The 15,420-nt window shown below is 46.2% G+C and overlaps 1 protein-coding gene across 1 annotated transcript in view; it reads right to left on the bottom strand.

Annotated features, from left to right (window-relative positions):
* Positions 1-15,420, bottom strand: part of NRAP (nebulin related anchoring protein) — a 140,346-nt gene that overhangs the window by 74,971 nt on the left and 49,955 nt on the right. Inside the window, exons 9-15 of the mRNA XM_075842687.1 lie at positions 12,627-12,743; positions 11,095-11,199; positions 8,579-8,686; positions 7,214-7,321; positions 6,268-6,366; positions 3,865-3,969; positions 3,202-3,309 (exon numbers count right to left, since the gene is read on the bottom strand). Coding sequence (XP_075698802.1) covers positions 3,202-3,309; positions 3,865-3,969; positions 6,268-6,366; positions 7,214-7,321; positions 8,579-8,686; positions 11,095-11,199; positions 12,627-12,743 — 750 coding nt within the window. The remainder of the gene's footprint in view (positions 1-3,201; positions 3,310-3,864; positions 3,970-6,267; positions 6,367-7,213; positions 7,322-8,578; positions 8,687-11,094; positions 11,200-12,626; positions 12,744-15,420) is intronic.

Here is a 15,420-nt window from a genome sequence, read left to right as displayed (position 1 = left end):
CCCTTGAGCCCTTTGCTATATGCGTTCGCAATTGATCCTTTTCTTAAAAGGATCGATCGTGGGCCATTGGCGGGAGTCGGGGCCGGCCTGGAGGGGCCGGAGGCCACTCAGAGGGTGGTTGCGTACGCAGACGACGTCTCCATTTTTGTCTCCTCGAGAGGGGAGGCAGAGTGGGTGATGTCGGAAGTGGAGCGTTACTCATTGGCATCTGGGTCCAAGATCAACCGGGATAAGTGCAAAAGTCTCTGGCTGGGAGGAGGAGATCCTGGTTTTGATCTCCCGGACACCCTTCCAGAGCCTCAGGGGTCTGCTAAGATCTTAGGAGTCGAATTTGGCCCGGGTGATTACCCCAAGAAGAACTGGGAGGATAGGCTGAATCTAGTTGCCCAGAAGGTCGACCAATGGAAGGGTTGGTCCTTAACCCTGAGGGAAAGGGTTCACTTGGCCAAGGCCTACCTGGTGCCCATGTTGCTTTACCTGGGCAGTGTGTGCATCTTGCCAGAACCTCTCTGGACTCGGGTCTATAGCCTGTTCTTCCAGCTGTTATGGGGGAACAGGCTCAACCTAATCAATTGGGAGGTTACTTACCTACCAAGGACACTAGGCGGGTTAGGTATGGTTAACCCGGTGGTGTTCCTAGTGAACACCTTTGTTAAGATCAACCTGGCAAACCTCTGGCAAGAGAGGGCTCCTTGGTGGATATCCTCCTGCAGGGGGTGGTTTCGGCCTTTCTTCCAGGAATGGGAGAGAGGAGGGCAAGTGAAAGACCTGCGTACACCTCACGGACATCTCCCGGCTTATGCCACCCTGGCGCTGAAGATTGTTCGCCGGTGGGGTCTGGAGGTGTGGGAGATCAGGACCATGTCGAGAAAATTTCTTGACAGGAGGGTCCTGATGACCCACTTCCAGAAGCCCCTGGCGCTCAAAGACTGCCCAAGTAGTGACCTCGGGGTGGGATTAAAACTTTTAAATTCAGTGAGAATTCCCCAGAAGTTTTGGGATCTGGCTTGGCGTTGCTTCCATGGGAGACTGTATGTGAGGGGCAATCTAAAGTGCAGAAGCTCTGATGATCGGGATTGCCCCCGGGAGGAGTGCGGCGGAGTGCTGGAAAGCATGGAGCATTTCCTGCTTCATTGCCCTTTCAATACAGAGGTATACAAAAGGGTGGGAGCCTCCATTGGTTGGCCAGGCCTAACCAGCCTCTCCTATGCTGGGTGGGCCTATGGAGTGTTCGGAGACCTCGGTGGTAGGGACCATTGCACCTTGTTTCTAGTCAGTATAGTGGTCAGGCACTTTATGTGGAATGCACGATGTCTAGTTTCTACCCAGAAGAAAATCCTCCTAGTGGATGAGGTTGTTAGCAATATCATGGGTGACCTGGTGAAGGTGCATTCTTTGGAGGTTGGCAGATTGGGAGCATCCAAAGCCTCTCGTCTTTGGAGGGGCTTTTCCTTTTGGGTGCCTTAATGTGTCTGCCTTCATGAGGGAGGGGGGGGGTCGTCACCGGTGCTCAACTGGAGGTGGGGGTCTGCGTTCCGCTGAGGCACCAAAAAAAATATAGCGATAGGGCTCGGAATAAGGGAAAGGTGAGGGTCAGCATAGGGTCAGCTTTCAATAGGGTCAAGAAAGGGCTAGTAATAGGGTAAGGAGATAGGGCAAGCGATAGGGAGGGTGCAGCGGTGGACGTGGTACCTTGGCCTCTGGGGGGGTGCTGGGGGGGGCTTTCCCTTCTCTCTATCTGGTGATGGGCTAGGTAAGCACAGGAAGATTTTTGTTTTGTTTAGGATTGAAATGGCAGGAAAAAGGTTTACAAGCGACCGAACTTGGTGCTTTCGGGTACGGTGTATTTTGTATATGGTTTGGTATTTGGACAAGTTGGTGATGTGTATTGTATTATATTGTAAAAATGTTGTTAGAATAGGGATAGACTTAAGGGGGTTAATAGATAGGTTGGGAGGGGTCGGGGGGGGGGGGGGGTTTGCCTGACCCAGCCCCGGACTATGCGGACATGGGAGGACATGGGGCGGGGGGCTGGGCTGGGGTGTTGGGTGTGGTGGTTGGGGCCAGCATCTGGACTATGCGGACGTGAGAGGACATGAGGCGAGATGCTGGCTGGGGTGGTGGAGTTTAGGTAAGAAGGGTAAGGTTAAGGAAAGTCAGGATGTGTATAGTGTGATTAAAAAAAAAAAAAAAAAAAAAAAAAAATTGGGATTAGTATTATTATATTTTGGATTGTTTTTGTTATTATTATTATTATTATTATTATTATTTTATTTGTTATTATTATGTTGTTTGATTATTATTATTATTATCATCATTATTATGTTGTTTCTTTAGGCCCTTGGTTGACGCGGGTCGGGGGATTTTCTGTTGGTACTTTTGATTACGTTTATATGATGTTTGTATATATTCTAGTTATTGTTTAGTTTCGGATGAAGTGTAGATGTAAGTATATAAGAGTGGGGTGTATGTGGCCGGGTCTGGTATCGTTTTCTCTTCTCATATACAGAGATGTATATAAGAAAATTTGTTTATAAGAATTGGGTTGTGACTTTTTGGTTATATGAAATTAGTTATGTATTTGTTTTTCAGTTTATGTTTTGTAAATTTATATAAAATAAAGAGATACAGGATGTAACTCAGGATCAGTACAGGATAAGTAATGTAAAGTATGTACACAGTGACTCCACCAGCAGAATAGTGAGTGCAGCTCTGGAGTATAATACAGGATATAACTCAGGATCAGTACAGGATAAGTAATGTAATGTATGTACACAGTGACTCCACCAGCAGAATAGTGAGTGCAGCTCTGGAGTATAATACAGGATGTAACTCAGTATCAGTACAGGATAAGTAATGTGATGTATGTACACAGTGACTCCACCAGCAGAATAGTGAGTGCAGCTCTGGAGTATAATACAGGATGTAACTCAGGACCAGTACAGGATAAGTAATGTAATGTATGTACACAGTGACTCCACCAGCAGAATAGTGAGTGCAGCTCTGAAGTATAATACAGGATGTAACTCAGGATCAGTACAGGATAAGTAATGTAATGTATGTACACAGTGAATCTGCTGTTGATGGATCTTAGATCATTATATAAATTGTGTGTTCTCAGTTCGGCATTCACTATATTTTTCACCCCCAGACTTGGTCCCCGGAGGGAGCAGGTTTGGGGGCTGCATACGTTCCACTTACATCACTTGCGAGGTCTCCTGAGGCTTTGGCGGACGTCATTGCCAGGTTGTCCAGGTTCATCTCGCAGTTTTGTCCTTTGCTCTTCGTCCATTCCTCTTTGTATTTGTTCTGTGGATGAATCGTGATGAACACGTCAGTATTTGGGGATGAGTGGCACAGTGATCCGGCGGCTGCACCTAGCGGGGTCTCTGGTACCCGGGCACAGGGCAGCAGACGTTGCAGTAACGGGGGGTTTATAGAAATTATATATATATGGGATGGGTTCACTCATTTCTATGGGGTGAAGTCAGGTACAGGGCGGATTATAAGACAGCGGAGGGTAATAATGGGTCCTAGGCAGCTAGAGTTAAATAGTAGGGGATCTTTCATTGTATATGTATGCCATTTTCACATTCTGGAGTCTGGGAAAGCTGGGTGTCATGTCTGACAGGCCTGTGATGGTGACCATCTTGGTTGTCACCCAGCTCTGCTAGAAACAGATGAATTTAACAGATAATTGACTGAAACTGTTAAGAACTTGGATGGCGATTTATTTATTTATTTTATTTGGGGAACATTCTGTAAGCTTTTTCCGGATATTTTGGCGGTTCGTGACTTTTGACTCTTGGTTGGCGGAGGGGAGGGTGTCACATGCTTGGTTAAGAGTTCATTCACTGACACTACCTCGCTGTAGAGATCGGCGTTGGCCTTGGCCTTCACTATTTCCGGGACGTCCTTCGTCAGGGTGTAACGGGTCTTGGATTTCTCGTACGCCGCTCTGTAATTCAGCTGAAGAGACATTTGAGACGAGTCAGTTACATATAGAACGTGTGCACATGCTTCTTTACATCCATAGACTAAAAACCATTCTCGCAGCTGAGGGTTTGTTACAGATTGTCTACATTGATACACTGGGAGAGAAACATCAGCAGAACAAATCTTCCTACTGTCCGAATAGTTTGTTACAATGTATCGGTGCAGGTAAAAAGGAATCAGATGGGAGTCAGACGGTTTACAGAGGATGGTCCAGACTTGATACAATTGTAAGAATCTCTCAGCTATTAGGTTTGTGTAGGTTTTCAGCCTTTGGATGTAAACAAGTATGTGCTCATTCACTGACAACAAGCAGATATCTTCAAAATAGCGAGGAATTGAAACACAAATAAAAACCCTTAATTCTTGCGCTTTGTTAAGAACATGTGCAGCATAATATATATGTCCCAGTCTCATCCTATTCTGGTACATCTGAGACCCTAAAGACTCCTGGCAGAGCAGGAAAAGCGGAGGGTGCTTCTAGGATCCGTCATCAGCAGTTACTGACAGATCTTCTGTCACTCAGACTGAATCCTCTAATGACGGCGGTAGAGGAGGTTACAGGCACTCACATGTATAGTATGGACCTGGTGAGGGTTCGCCGGGCACTGTTCATAGGCAGTAGTAGGGTTGACCGTGCCGCTCTTGACAGTATTGTATGAGCACTACTAGAGCGAGCCCTACACTATGGGCAGGGGTATATGGCTGGTACTGCTGTTCAGTCACTCCTGGTTTGGCAGTCACTATGATATGATGCTCCGATATGATTACAACTGATGGGTCACGGCATTGCGGCTAATGCTACTGAATGAACACTACTACTGCTCGATGGGCATTACTATGTGCCCGGGACTCATGTATGGGTACTGATATGTGGTGGGCACTGTTATAGTAACACTTATGTGGCTGTTTATGGGCAGTTCTGTGTGTCTGCTATTATTACAGGACTACTTGGGTACTTGTATGTGGTTGGCGCCTTTATAAGAGTAATACTATGGTATGTGATATTCTATAGGTCCAGCTATGAGATGTGTGGCTGGCACTGCTGAGTGGGCACCACTATCTGGCTGCCATTACTGTGCTGGTACTATTTGTCCTGCACTATTACATGGGTACTTATGTAACAACACCGAAAAAGGCCATACTTACAAATGCTTTGATGCTGGGAGAGCATGGTGTGTTGTTGTTTGGCCTAGCAAGCAGGGTAGCCCGCTCTATCAATTATCAAGGCGTCACAAATAGGCTTCTACCTGGCTAGTTACGTTGCGCCTCATGACTTACACACTATTCCTCCATGTTTCACACACTTGCATCCCATTATTTATTTTATTTATTTTTTAGGCACTTTACTCATTACTGCCCCCTATATTTCACTCACATTATTACACTTGCACATACACTATTCATTTATTATTTCTTACTACACATCCCATGCACCACACACCACTCCCCTCAAGACTAGTGGGAGTGGCTATTATTATTTAAAGCACCTGCTCACTCGCCTTCATCAGCGTTTCAGACCTGGCTGTGTCCATTTGTAAGTATGGCCTTTTTCGGTGTTGTTGCATAAATGTCCTTGTTTTTATCTGTTTTATGGGTACTTATGTAGTTGATGCTACTGTATGGGTACTGCTATGGCATCACCCACCACAAGTAGGGCTATGGGTGGCAGACTCTATTGCATGGACATTACTATGTGACTGGCACAACTTTATGGGCAATTCTACGTGTCTGTTATTACTAGTATTTGTCCGGCACTACTACATGGGTACCTCTGTGTGCATTGGCAGTGCTATGGCATGGGCTACACAATAGGTAGGGCTCTGGGATGACAGTGATTGGCGCTACTGTATGGACATTATTTAGTGACTGGCACATTGTATACAATTATATGCGTCTTATTACTGTGCTGGCACCACTACATAGGCACTGCCAGAAGAGTCCTCTGCACGGTGGCAGCAGTTGTAGGATGTAGTGTGGGGTCGCTCTGCAATGTGCTGCCACTAATAACACAATTCTAGGGTGTTCTCGAATCTCTGCCAGCCTGTATGGGCAATGTGGTCATGCCACCAGCAAATACACTGGACATGTGTTTACCCGCGGAGGCAGGAAGGGGTTAAGCACCCGCGTGGGGCCGTTAGTCGCGTACATGAAGCTACGATTAAACATTATAATAATTGCTTCCACGAGACCCCCCGTTATCAGCACCGTGCACAGGACGCCGGGATTTGGGGAGACTCAGCGTTATCGGACGCCAGCACCGTGCCGACTTACATCACTCAGCTGCTGGGCATTAACCCTTGCCTGTACAATCTCCGGGGTGTCGGCGACGGAGCTGAACTTCACCTTGTCAATACTCTGCCGGTAATTTACCTGCAGGGGAAAGAAGTAATAAAAGATGGAAGTCAAGGAGTCGGGAGCTGCGCGGCCTGGTGAGGAGCGTCAGACGATTATCGTTACTCCACGTGATCAGACTCCTGCCGCCGCTCCGACTGCGATCGCATGTATTCGTAGACCGCGCATTATCTGCCTGGGCTGGAGGGCAAATGTAACTAAGGCTCAGGCTACGCGGGACGTGGGACAACAAGTCGCGCACGTCTGGAATTTGTCTGAGATTTCGACATCAAAACGACACCCAAATAAAAACGGCAACATGTCGCCAATGAGTCGCAGTTGAACGTAACTTACTTCAAAGTCGATGCAGGCAAAGTTGTGCGCGACCTGCGATCAAAAATCCAGAAGGTTTGAATTTCCTGCGACGGTCGGGTCTTAGACGCCTTAAGTTACGTGTCACGATGCGGCCGCATTCATAATCAGTTCTTGTGATGCGACATTGCGATCTACATGTCGTCGTGTAGCCCCAGCATAATAATACTAGTAAGTCTCTCTCTTTAAGTCTTGGCTAGAACTGACTCCCAGGAGATTAGCACACTGAAATACTCTGTGCTGCTGGGGACCCTCTGCCTTCCACCATGTAACTCTCAACCTGTGATCTCCCAATTGGTCAGCACAGTCCTTTCCTGAAATTCTCTGTGCTGCTGGGTACCTTTTCCTTCCACTGTGTACCTATTAGTCCTTGACTTTCTCCGATATCAGCACAATCCCTCCTGAAATACTCTGTGCTGCTGGTGGATCCTGCTCCTTCCACTATATATCCATCTATAAGGAACTTGTTTCTTAGATAACTCCCCCATGTCATTGAGCCGCCTGTGTAACTTACATCTTTCAGGGGAACCAGCTTCTTGGTGGTCTGGTAAGATGGAGCGAGTGTTGCTGGGTAACAATATTCTCCGTCTGCGTTGTCGGTCTTGTCTGATTTGTAGCCGAGCTGCAGGACACATGACAGAAATCAGTTTCCATCCATTGTCATCGTGGGTCTTAATGAGCCAATCAAGGACCAGACTGCGATAATAAGGCTCCGCGGCAATAAATTGTGCGCCATTATCTGTCTAATACAAGGGCCCCATGGCACAGATAAAAATGACTCCCTTTCAGGTGCTGCTTGAGACCATTGCAGTCCTGACCGCCACCAATGTGAGGTCCTAGTGCCTTCATTTTAAATTTTTTACTAACATTGCGGCAATCCCAGCGCAGGTTCTCATCATCCGTTAAAATGGGGACAAGACTAACCTGGAACGGGGCCCTCTCTGCAGGGTCCTATAGTCACCCCTATGACACGTACCCAGATCCCATGTCCTTTGTTCCCATAGGGTTATATTAAGATGGTCTGTGATATTTTACTATTAACATGTTATACTGTAATCTGATTCTATTTTTCCTTACACTGAATTTGCAGGTTTTTCACGCTCTGGGACTGGCGCACTTTAATCGACTAGAAAAAGACACGTATGTTTATGGCGGTTGGAGCGCTGTTTTTCTTATGTGGATCTACGAGTCGACTGCTACATTCATAGAGTTAAAAGATAAAATTCTGTCTGCCTACAACCACCACTAGGGGGAGCTCACTACATACAGATATATACAGCTCCCATAGAGTTACATGATAACATTCTGATGCCTGCAGTCACCACTAGGGGGAGCTCACTACATACAGATATATACAGCTCCCATAGAGATACATGATAACATTCTACTGCCTGCAGTCACCACTAGGGTGAACTCACTACAAACAGATATATACAGCTCCCATAGAGTTACATGATAACATTCTGCAGCATGCAGTCACCACTAGTGGGAGCTCACTGCATACAGATATATACAGCTCCCATAGAGTTACATGATAACATTCTGATGCTTGCAGTCACCACTAGGGGGAGATCACTGCATACAGATATATACAGCTCCCATAGAGTTACATGATAACATTCTGCTACCGGCAGCCACCACTAGGGGGACCTCACTACATACGGATCTATACAGCTCCCATAGAGTTATATGATAACATTCTGCTGCCTACAACCACCACTAGGGGGAGCTCACTACATACAGATATATACAGCTCATACTGTGGGTGGTAAGGGGCCGAAGACCCTTGATGTCCGAGATGCCCAGACAATTCTCCTTCAACCCCTGGTAAGAATTTTAATTTCAGTCCCGCAAGAATCATTCTGTTTTGTACACTCACGTTGCTGGCGAGGGTCCCGGCCTTGATGGCGTGTAACATGCGGCGATCCATACCGACTCCGTCATAGTGTCCTTTCATCTGAGTCTGGTACTTTTCTTTGTACTTAAGCTGCAAACAAGGAAGGAGAGAAGTCAAAATCAAATCACATGCGACAACTTTATTAATGTTACTGATAATAATACTAGTTCCCCATGTGAATGCTCCCCAGTAATCATGATGTCTGATGTCACTGCTGTGCGGTCAGATAATATCAGGCAGAATGTGTCCGGGCCGCTGCATAGTGACAATGTGCTGGGGGACAACTGCAAAGCTCCATTGTCCTGTGCCTTGTGCAGTGGTCACTGAATCTCCTCTAGGCTGCTTTCTGTGTGAGGCTGTTGCCAATCAATCAATCATCTCTGCCCCTCCCTGCAGTGGGCGGGTATTTGCTTACTGCCTGTGACATGCTGCGTGCTGCTGCACAGGGCACAGTCTGCAGCCTGTCCTGGGCCTCTCCTTGCACCAGCATCTCTCCTGCATCCTGCTCACAATTTTGAATGGTCTTTATTTCTAGAACTTTTAATTCACTTCCCTATGAGACACCTCCTCCTGGGATATGAAGTTACCGGAGACACTGCCTGCAGACAGCGATTTCTTCTATCTAGATGGTCAGCAGCCGCACAGTGGGCTGCACTTTATTATTTATTTTTGTATGTTCTTGCTATTTGGTGACTTTGCAAAATGCATATTTCTTATTTTCCACTTTATTGTGCTTGTTGTTCGGCGGTTCTGCACATTGGGTGTCATTATACGATTGAAAGTCACATACTCTCAATTTGATGTTGGCAGAGGGTGGACTTTTTAAGCGGTGACCTAGGCGGTAGAAGAACACTGGTAAAATGTGGGTATGATGAAAGGGCAATGTGAATGATTCCAGGAGCGTCTCTCAGTTTATAATTATTAATCATTACATTGGATTATTATTATCATTATTACTGTTTCATTATATTATCATTATTCTTATTAATTATTTCATTATATTATTCTTATTATCATGATCAATATTATTACCTCTGACCTCCATAATATCGTATGCAAGAAAATAAATGGGAGCGCTAATCTGTACAGTTTAAGTTTCTGATATTTGTATCTGTTTTATAATAAAAACAGTAAAAATTCTACATTTTGATACATTGTAACATAAAAAGTGAGAGAAAGTAAATAGTTACCGGTCCCTGTGTATATTGCGGTTTTATATGACGATCCCCCCCCCCCCCAGGTCTCTCTATATCTCCTAATCCCCTCCTGTATCCAACGCCCGGTCTGTAACACAGCTCCACACACAAGAATCAGCACCAGGTCACTTATCTTGGACCAGCAAAAACAATCTAAAAATCCACCAGTGCTCCCTCGCCAATCGACATCATCAAACTTTACAAATAGTCTTTCAAATTGATTTAAAAAAAATCTCCCGTTTTATGTATACAGTTCATATGCAGACCTATGTGTATCCATGGTTACAGACGTCAAACAACCCTATAGTCACGTGGAAGACTACTTCCTCCACCTCCTCTTTTACTTTCCGCAGGTTATCAAAAAATGGGGCAGAGGGAGTAACACACGACTGAAGGATCAGACTACACAGGGTTTGTTTGTAGTCTGTAACCATGGAGACACATAGTTCTGCATAAGAGCTGTAGACATGAAATGGGGGATTTTTATCCTAGTTTAAAAATAGTTATTTTTTTTTAATTTTTTTTAAAAGTGGTTGAAAGAGTCTACAAATCCTTTAACAATATTGCTCAGATACTTCATAGTCATAGCTGTTTCTGGGAAAGCCCAGTGAGAATGGCAACCAATATGAGTGAGACATTACTGCTCCCACAGTTACCCAACTTTCCCAGACTCCAGAGTTTCAAAAAGGGTAATTCATTCATGTCATTTCTGTGATACGACCTCAGTGTTTCCCAGGAGTGGATGATCTATCACTGTCGAACTAGATAGAGTTGTCACTCAGGAGTCTGGGAAAGCTGGGTGAATACAACTAGAAGAGAATCAAATGATACAGGTACCAAGAAAGCCCACAGCATGGCCGATCAATGGCGCCTTATTCGCACTATTGTGGCGGTTTTCCATTCCATTAATTTCCATGGAGAAAATGTCGGGTTCAGAAATGACTGGTACTAAGAACAGATTTTTGGCCTGAAAACAATCAGCGGTGAAGGTTCCTGGGGGCCCCGGGACTGCAGCCGCCTGGTAATAAGACTTCAGCTCTGGGGTTCTCACTCGGGATAATTCATGTTGATTAAAAATGCAAATACAAGATAAAACCGGATCTTTGAGGGAAAAGTCCGCAACCGCCATGTGCAGGGTGTGCGCCGTGAGTTATACCCGGAGGACCAGAAATCAGGCGGTGACTGCAGCCCTGAGATTACCAGCTATGAACACTTAGGTTTCCTCTAGTGTGTGGGGGCCGGGGCATGGGAGGCTCGGTCATTGTAAGGGGCACGGTGCCAGTCCAGGGGGGCAATGCTCACATCACTGGTGTATTTGGAGATCTTGCTGACGTTCTGGAACTGCGGTGTCTCACAATAGTTGATGCTGTGTCCTTTACTGTTCTCTAAGTCCTTCTTATATCCCACCTGGAAGACACAAGGAGCAGAGGAATCATGGGGAGTACAAGATGATTATCTGAAGCTCGGAGATAGGATTTCATGCTGCTTCACCCCCCCCCCCCCCCCCGTACCTCCACCGCACCTGCCGACACACCGACATTAAAGAAAAAGGACTCGCTTAAAGGGGATCTCCGATCTGGACAAACCTTACTTGTTACAACAGTCCCACTCCCTTAATAATAGGCAGATCACAAAGTCTCCCCCTGCTGGGCCCCCCGGCGATCAGCTGTGATCTGTGGGGAAATCTGTCAGTAAGTGCTCAGTTTCCCTGCAGCGCCGCCACAGGAGAAATTAAGTATTACAAAGTGCCCATTCATATCAATGCGTTGTCTGTGTAATACAGGACAGGCAGGTCCTCCAGAGAGAGAGACGCTCTATGTAACCGCTCACCACTCTGACCAAGAGATGAGGGTCCCCCCCCCCTTATTAACCCAGAATTCACTTAGGGTGTATGACAGAGTTTTTCTATACTGGACAACCCCATTGACTTGCAATTCACAACCCCTGCAGCTGTGTGAGCTGGACCACTCTGTTGTATCATTTTTCGTTATATGACAGCTTTACTTAGATAAGACTGGAGACCCCTCTGAAGACCCCTGAATGAATAATCACAATGACAAATCCTATTATCTGACAAATTTCCCTTTTATTTATCTGGACTTCAATCCAAAGAGGGGTTCAATATCGTCTGCCCCATGTAATGTGTGGATCTGAATACTTACACACATATATTTGGGAGGGGGTAACTTTTTTCTATTTTGTGAAAAAAATAGATCCATTATAGTAATGGAAACCATGACACCAGTGCAGACAGAACCTATGCTAGATTTGGGTTTGGAGCATTATAATTATCACTATGTGAAATCTCAGACAATTCACTCTTCTGACATCATATATAGTATCACGGGTGACCTCATATACCACAGGTGACATCATATACAGTACCACGGGTGACATTATATACCACAGATGACATATACCGTACCATAGGTGACATCATATACCACGGCTGACATCATATAACACGGGTGGCATCATATACAAACGGGTGACATCATATACCACAGGAGACATCATATACCACAGTAGATATCATATACAATGTGTGACATCATATGCAGAACCACAGGTGACATCATATACCACGTGTGACATCATATACAGTACCACAGATGCCATCATACACAATGTGTGACATCATATACAGTACCACGGGTGACATCATATACCACGTGTGACATCATATACCACGTGTGACATCATATACCAAGTATACAACGTAGATTCCTCTGTAAAAATTCTCCTCTAAGTTTTATTATCCTCCCTTTCATTTCATATCTTGGTGATTGTACACACTATGTCCCCTCCCGCACCCCCCACCCTCAGACTCTCACCTCACTGACGAGCTTGTTCACGTTCTGTGCTTGTTTTAGCGTCAGGTTGTCCTCTGTGGCCAGGGTGTGGTAATGAGCAGCACCTCGCATCTTGGAAAGGTCTTTTTTATATTTAATCTGAAACATGAGCAGGATTTATCCCCAGGAATACAACCAACAGAATCAACACAACAGTCATATATCAGTTATACACCCCATCTCCATACATCAGTCATACACCCGTCCTCCATACATCAGTTATACACCCATCCTCTATACATCAGTCATACACCCCTCCTCTATACATCAGTCATACACCCCTCCTCCATACGTCATACACCTGTCCTGCATACATCAGTCATACACCCCTCCTCCATACATCAGTCATACACCCCTCCTCCATACGTCATACACCTGTCCTCCATACATCAGTCATACACCCCTCCTCCATACATCAGTCATACACCCCTCCTCCATACATCAGTCATACACCCCTCCTCCATACATCAGTCATACACCCCTCCTCCATACATCAGTCATACACCCCTCCTCCATACATCAGTCATAAACCCGTCCTCCAAACATCAGTCATACACCCGTCCTCCATACATCAGTCATACACCCGTCCTCCATACATCAGTCATACACCCGTCCTCCATACATCAGTCATACACCCGTCCTCCATACATCAGTCATACACCCGTCCTCCATACATCAGTCATACACCCGTCCCCCATACATCAGTCCTCCATACATCAGTCATACATCCGTCCTCCATACATCAGTCATACACCCGTCCTCCATACATCAGTCATACACCCGTCCTCCATACATCAGTCATACACCTGTCCTCCATACATCAGTCATACACCCGTCCTCCATACATCAGTCATACACCCCTCCTCCATACATCAGTCATACACCCCTCCTCCATACATCAGTCATACACCACTCCTCCATACATCAGTCATACACCCCTCCTCCATACATCAGTCATACACCCGTCTTCCATACATCAGTCCTCCATACATCAGTCATACACCCGTCCTCCATACATCAGTCATACACCCGTCCTCCATACATCAGTCATACACCCGTCCTCCATACATCAGTCATACACCCGTCCTCCATGCATCAGTCATACACCCGTCCTCCATACATCAGTCATACACCCCTCCTCCATACATCAGTCATACACCCGTCCTCCATACATCAGTCATACACCCGTCCTCCATACATCAGTCATACACCCGTCCTCCATACATCAGTCATACACCCGTCCTCCATACATCAGTCATACACCCATCCTGCATACATCAGTCATACACCCTTCCTCCATACATCAGTCATAAACCCATCCTCCATACATCAGTCATACACCCGTCCTCCATACATCAGTGATACACCCGTCCTCCATACATCAGTCATACACCCGTCCTCCATACATCAGTCATACACCCGTCCTCCATACATCAGTCATACACCCGTCCTCCATACATCAGTCATACACCCATCCTGCATACATCAGTCATACACCCCTCCTCCATACATCAGTCATAAACCCGTCCTCCATACATCAGTCATACACCCGTCCTCCAGACATCAGTCATACACCCGTCCTCCATACATCAGTCATACACCCGTCCTCCATACATCAGTCATACACCCGTCCTCCATACATCAGTCATACACCCGTCCTCCATACATCAGTCATACACCCATCCACCATACATCAGTCCTCCATACATCAGTCATACACCCGTCCTCCATACATCAGTCATACACCCGTCCTCCATACATCAGTCATACACCCGTCCTCCATACATATGTCATACACCTGTCCTCCATACATCAGTCCTCCATACATCAGTCATACACCCGTCCTCCATACATCAGTCATACACCCCTCCTCCATACATCAGTCATACACCCGTCCTCCATACATCAGTCATACATCACTCCTCCATACATCAGTCATACACCCCTCCTCCATACATCAGTCATACACCCGTCTTCCATACATCAGTCCTCCATACATCAGTCATACACCCGTCCTCCATACATCAGTCATACACCCGTCCTCCATACACCCGTCCTCCATGCATCAGTCATACACCCGTCCTCCATGCATCAGTCATACACCCGTCCTCCATACATCAGTCATACACCCCTCCTCCATACATCAGTCATACACCCGTCCTCCATACATCAGTCATACACCCGTCCTCCATACATCAGTCATACACCCGTCCTCCATACATCAGTCATACACCCCTCCTCCATACATCAGTCATACACCCGTCCTCCATACATCAGTCATACACCCGTCCTCCATACATCAGTCATACACCCGTCCTCCATACATCAGTCATACACCCGTCCTCCATACATCAGTCATACACCCGTCCTCCATACATCAGTCATACACCCGTCCTCCATACATCAGTCATACACCCATCCTGCATACATCAGTCATACAACCCTCCTCCATACATCAGTCATAAACCCGTCCTCCATACATCAGTCATACACCCGTCCTCCATACATCAGTCATACACCCGTCCTCCATACATCAATCATACACCCGTCCTCCATACATCAGTCATACACCCGTCCTCCATACATCAGTCATACACCCGTCCTCCATACATCGGTCATACACCCGTCCTCCATACATCAGTCATACACCCGTCCTCCATACATCAGTCATACACCCGTCCTCCATACATCAGTCATACACCCGTCCTCCATACATCAGTCATACACCCGTCCTCCATACATCAGTCATTCACCCGTCCTCCATACATCAGTCATA

This window comes from Rhinoderma darwinii, chromosome 11, assembly GCF_050947455.1.
Source record: "Rhinoderma darwinii isolate aRhiDar2 chromosome 11, aRhiDar2.hap1, whole genome shotgun sequence".
Lineage (NCBI taxonomy): Eukaryota > Metazoa > Chordata > Amphibia > Anura > Rhinodermatidae > Rhinoderma > Rhinoderma darwinii.
The sequence above is the reverse complement of the archived record's forward strand: the minus strand, read 5'-3'. Positions and strand labels throughout refer to the sequence as shown.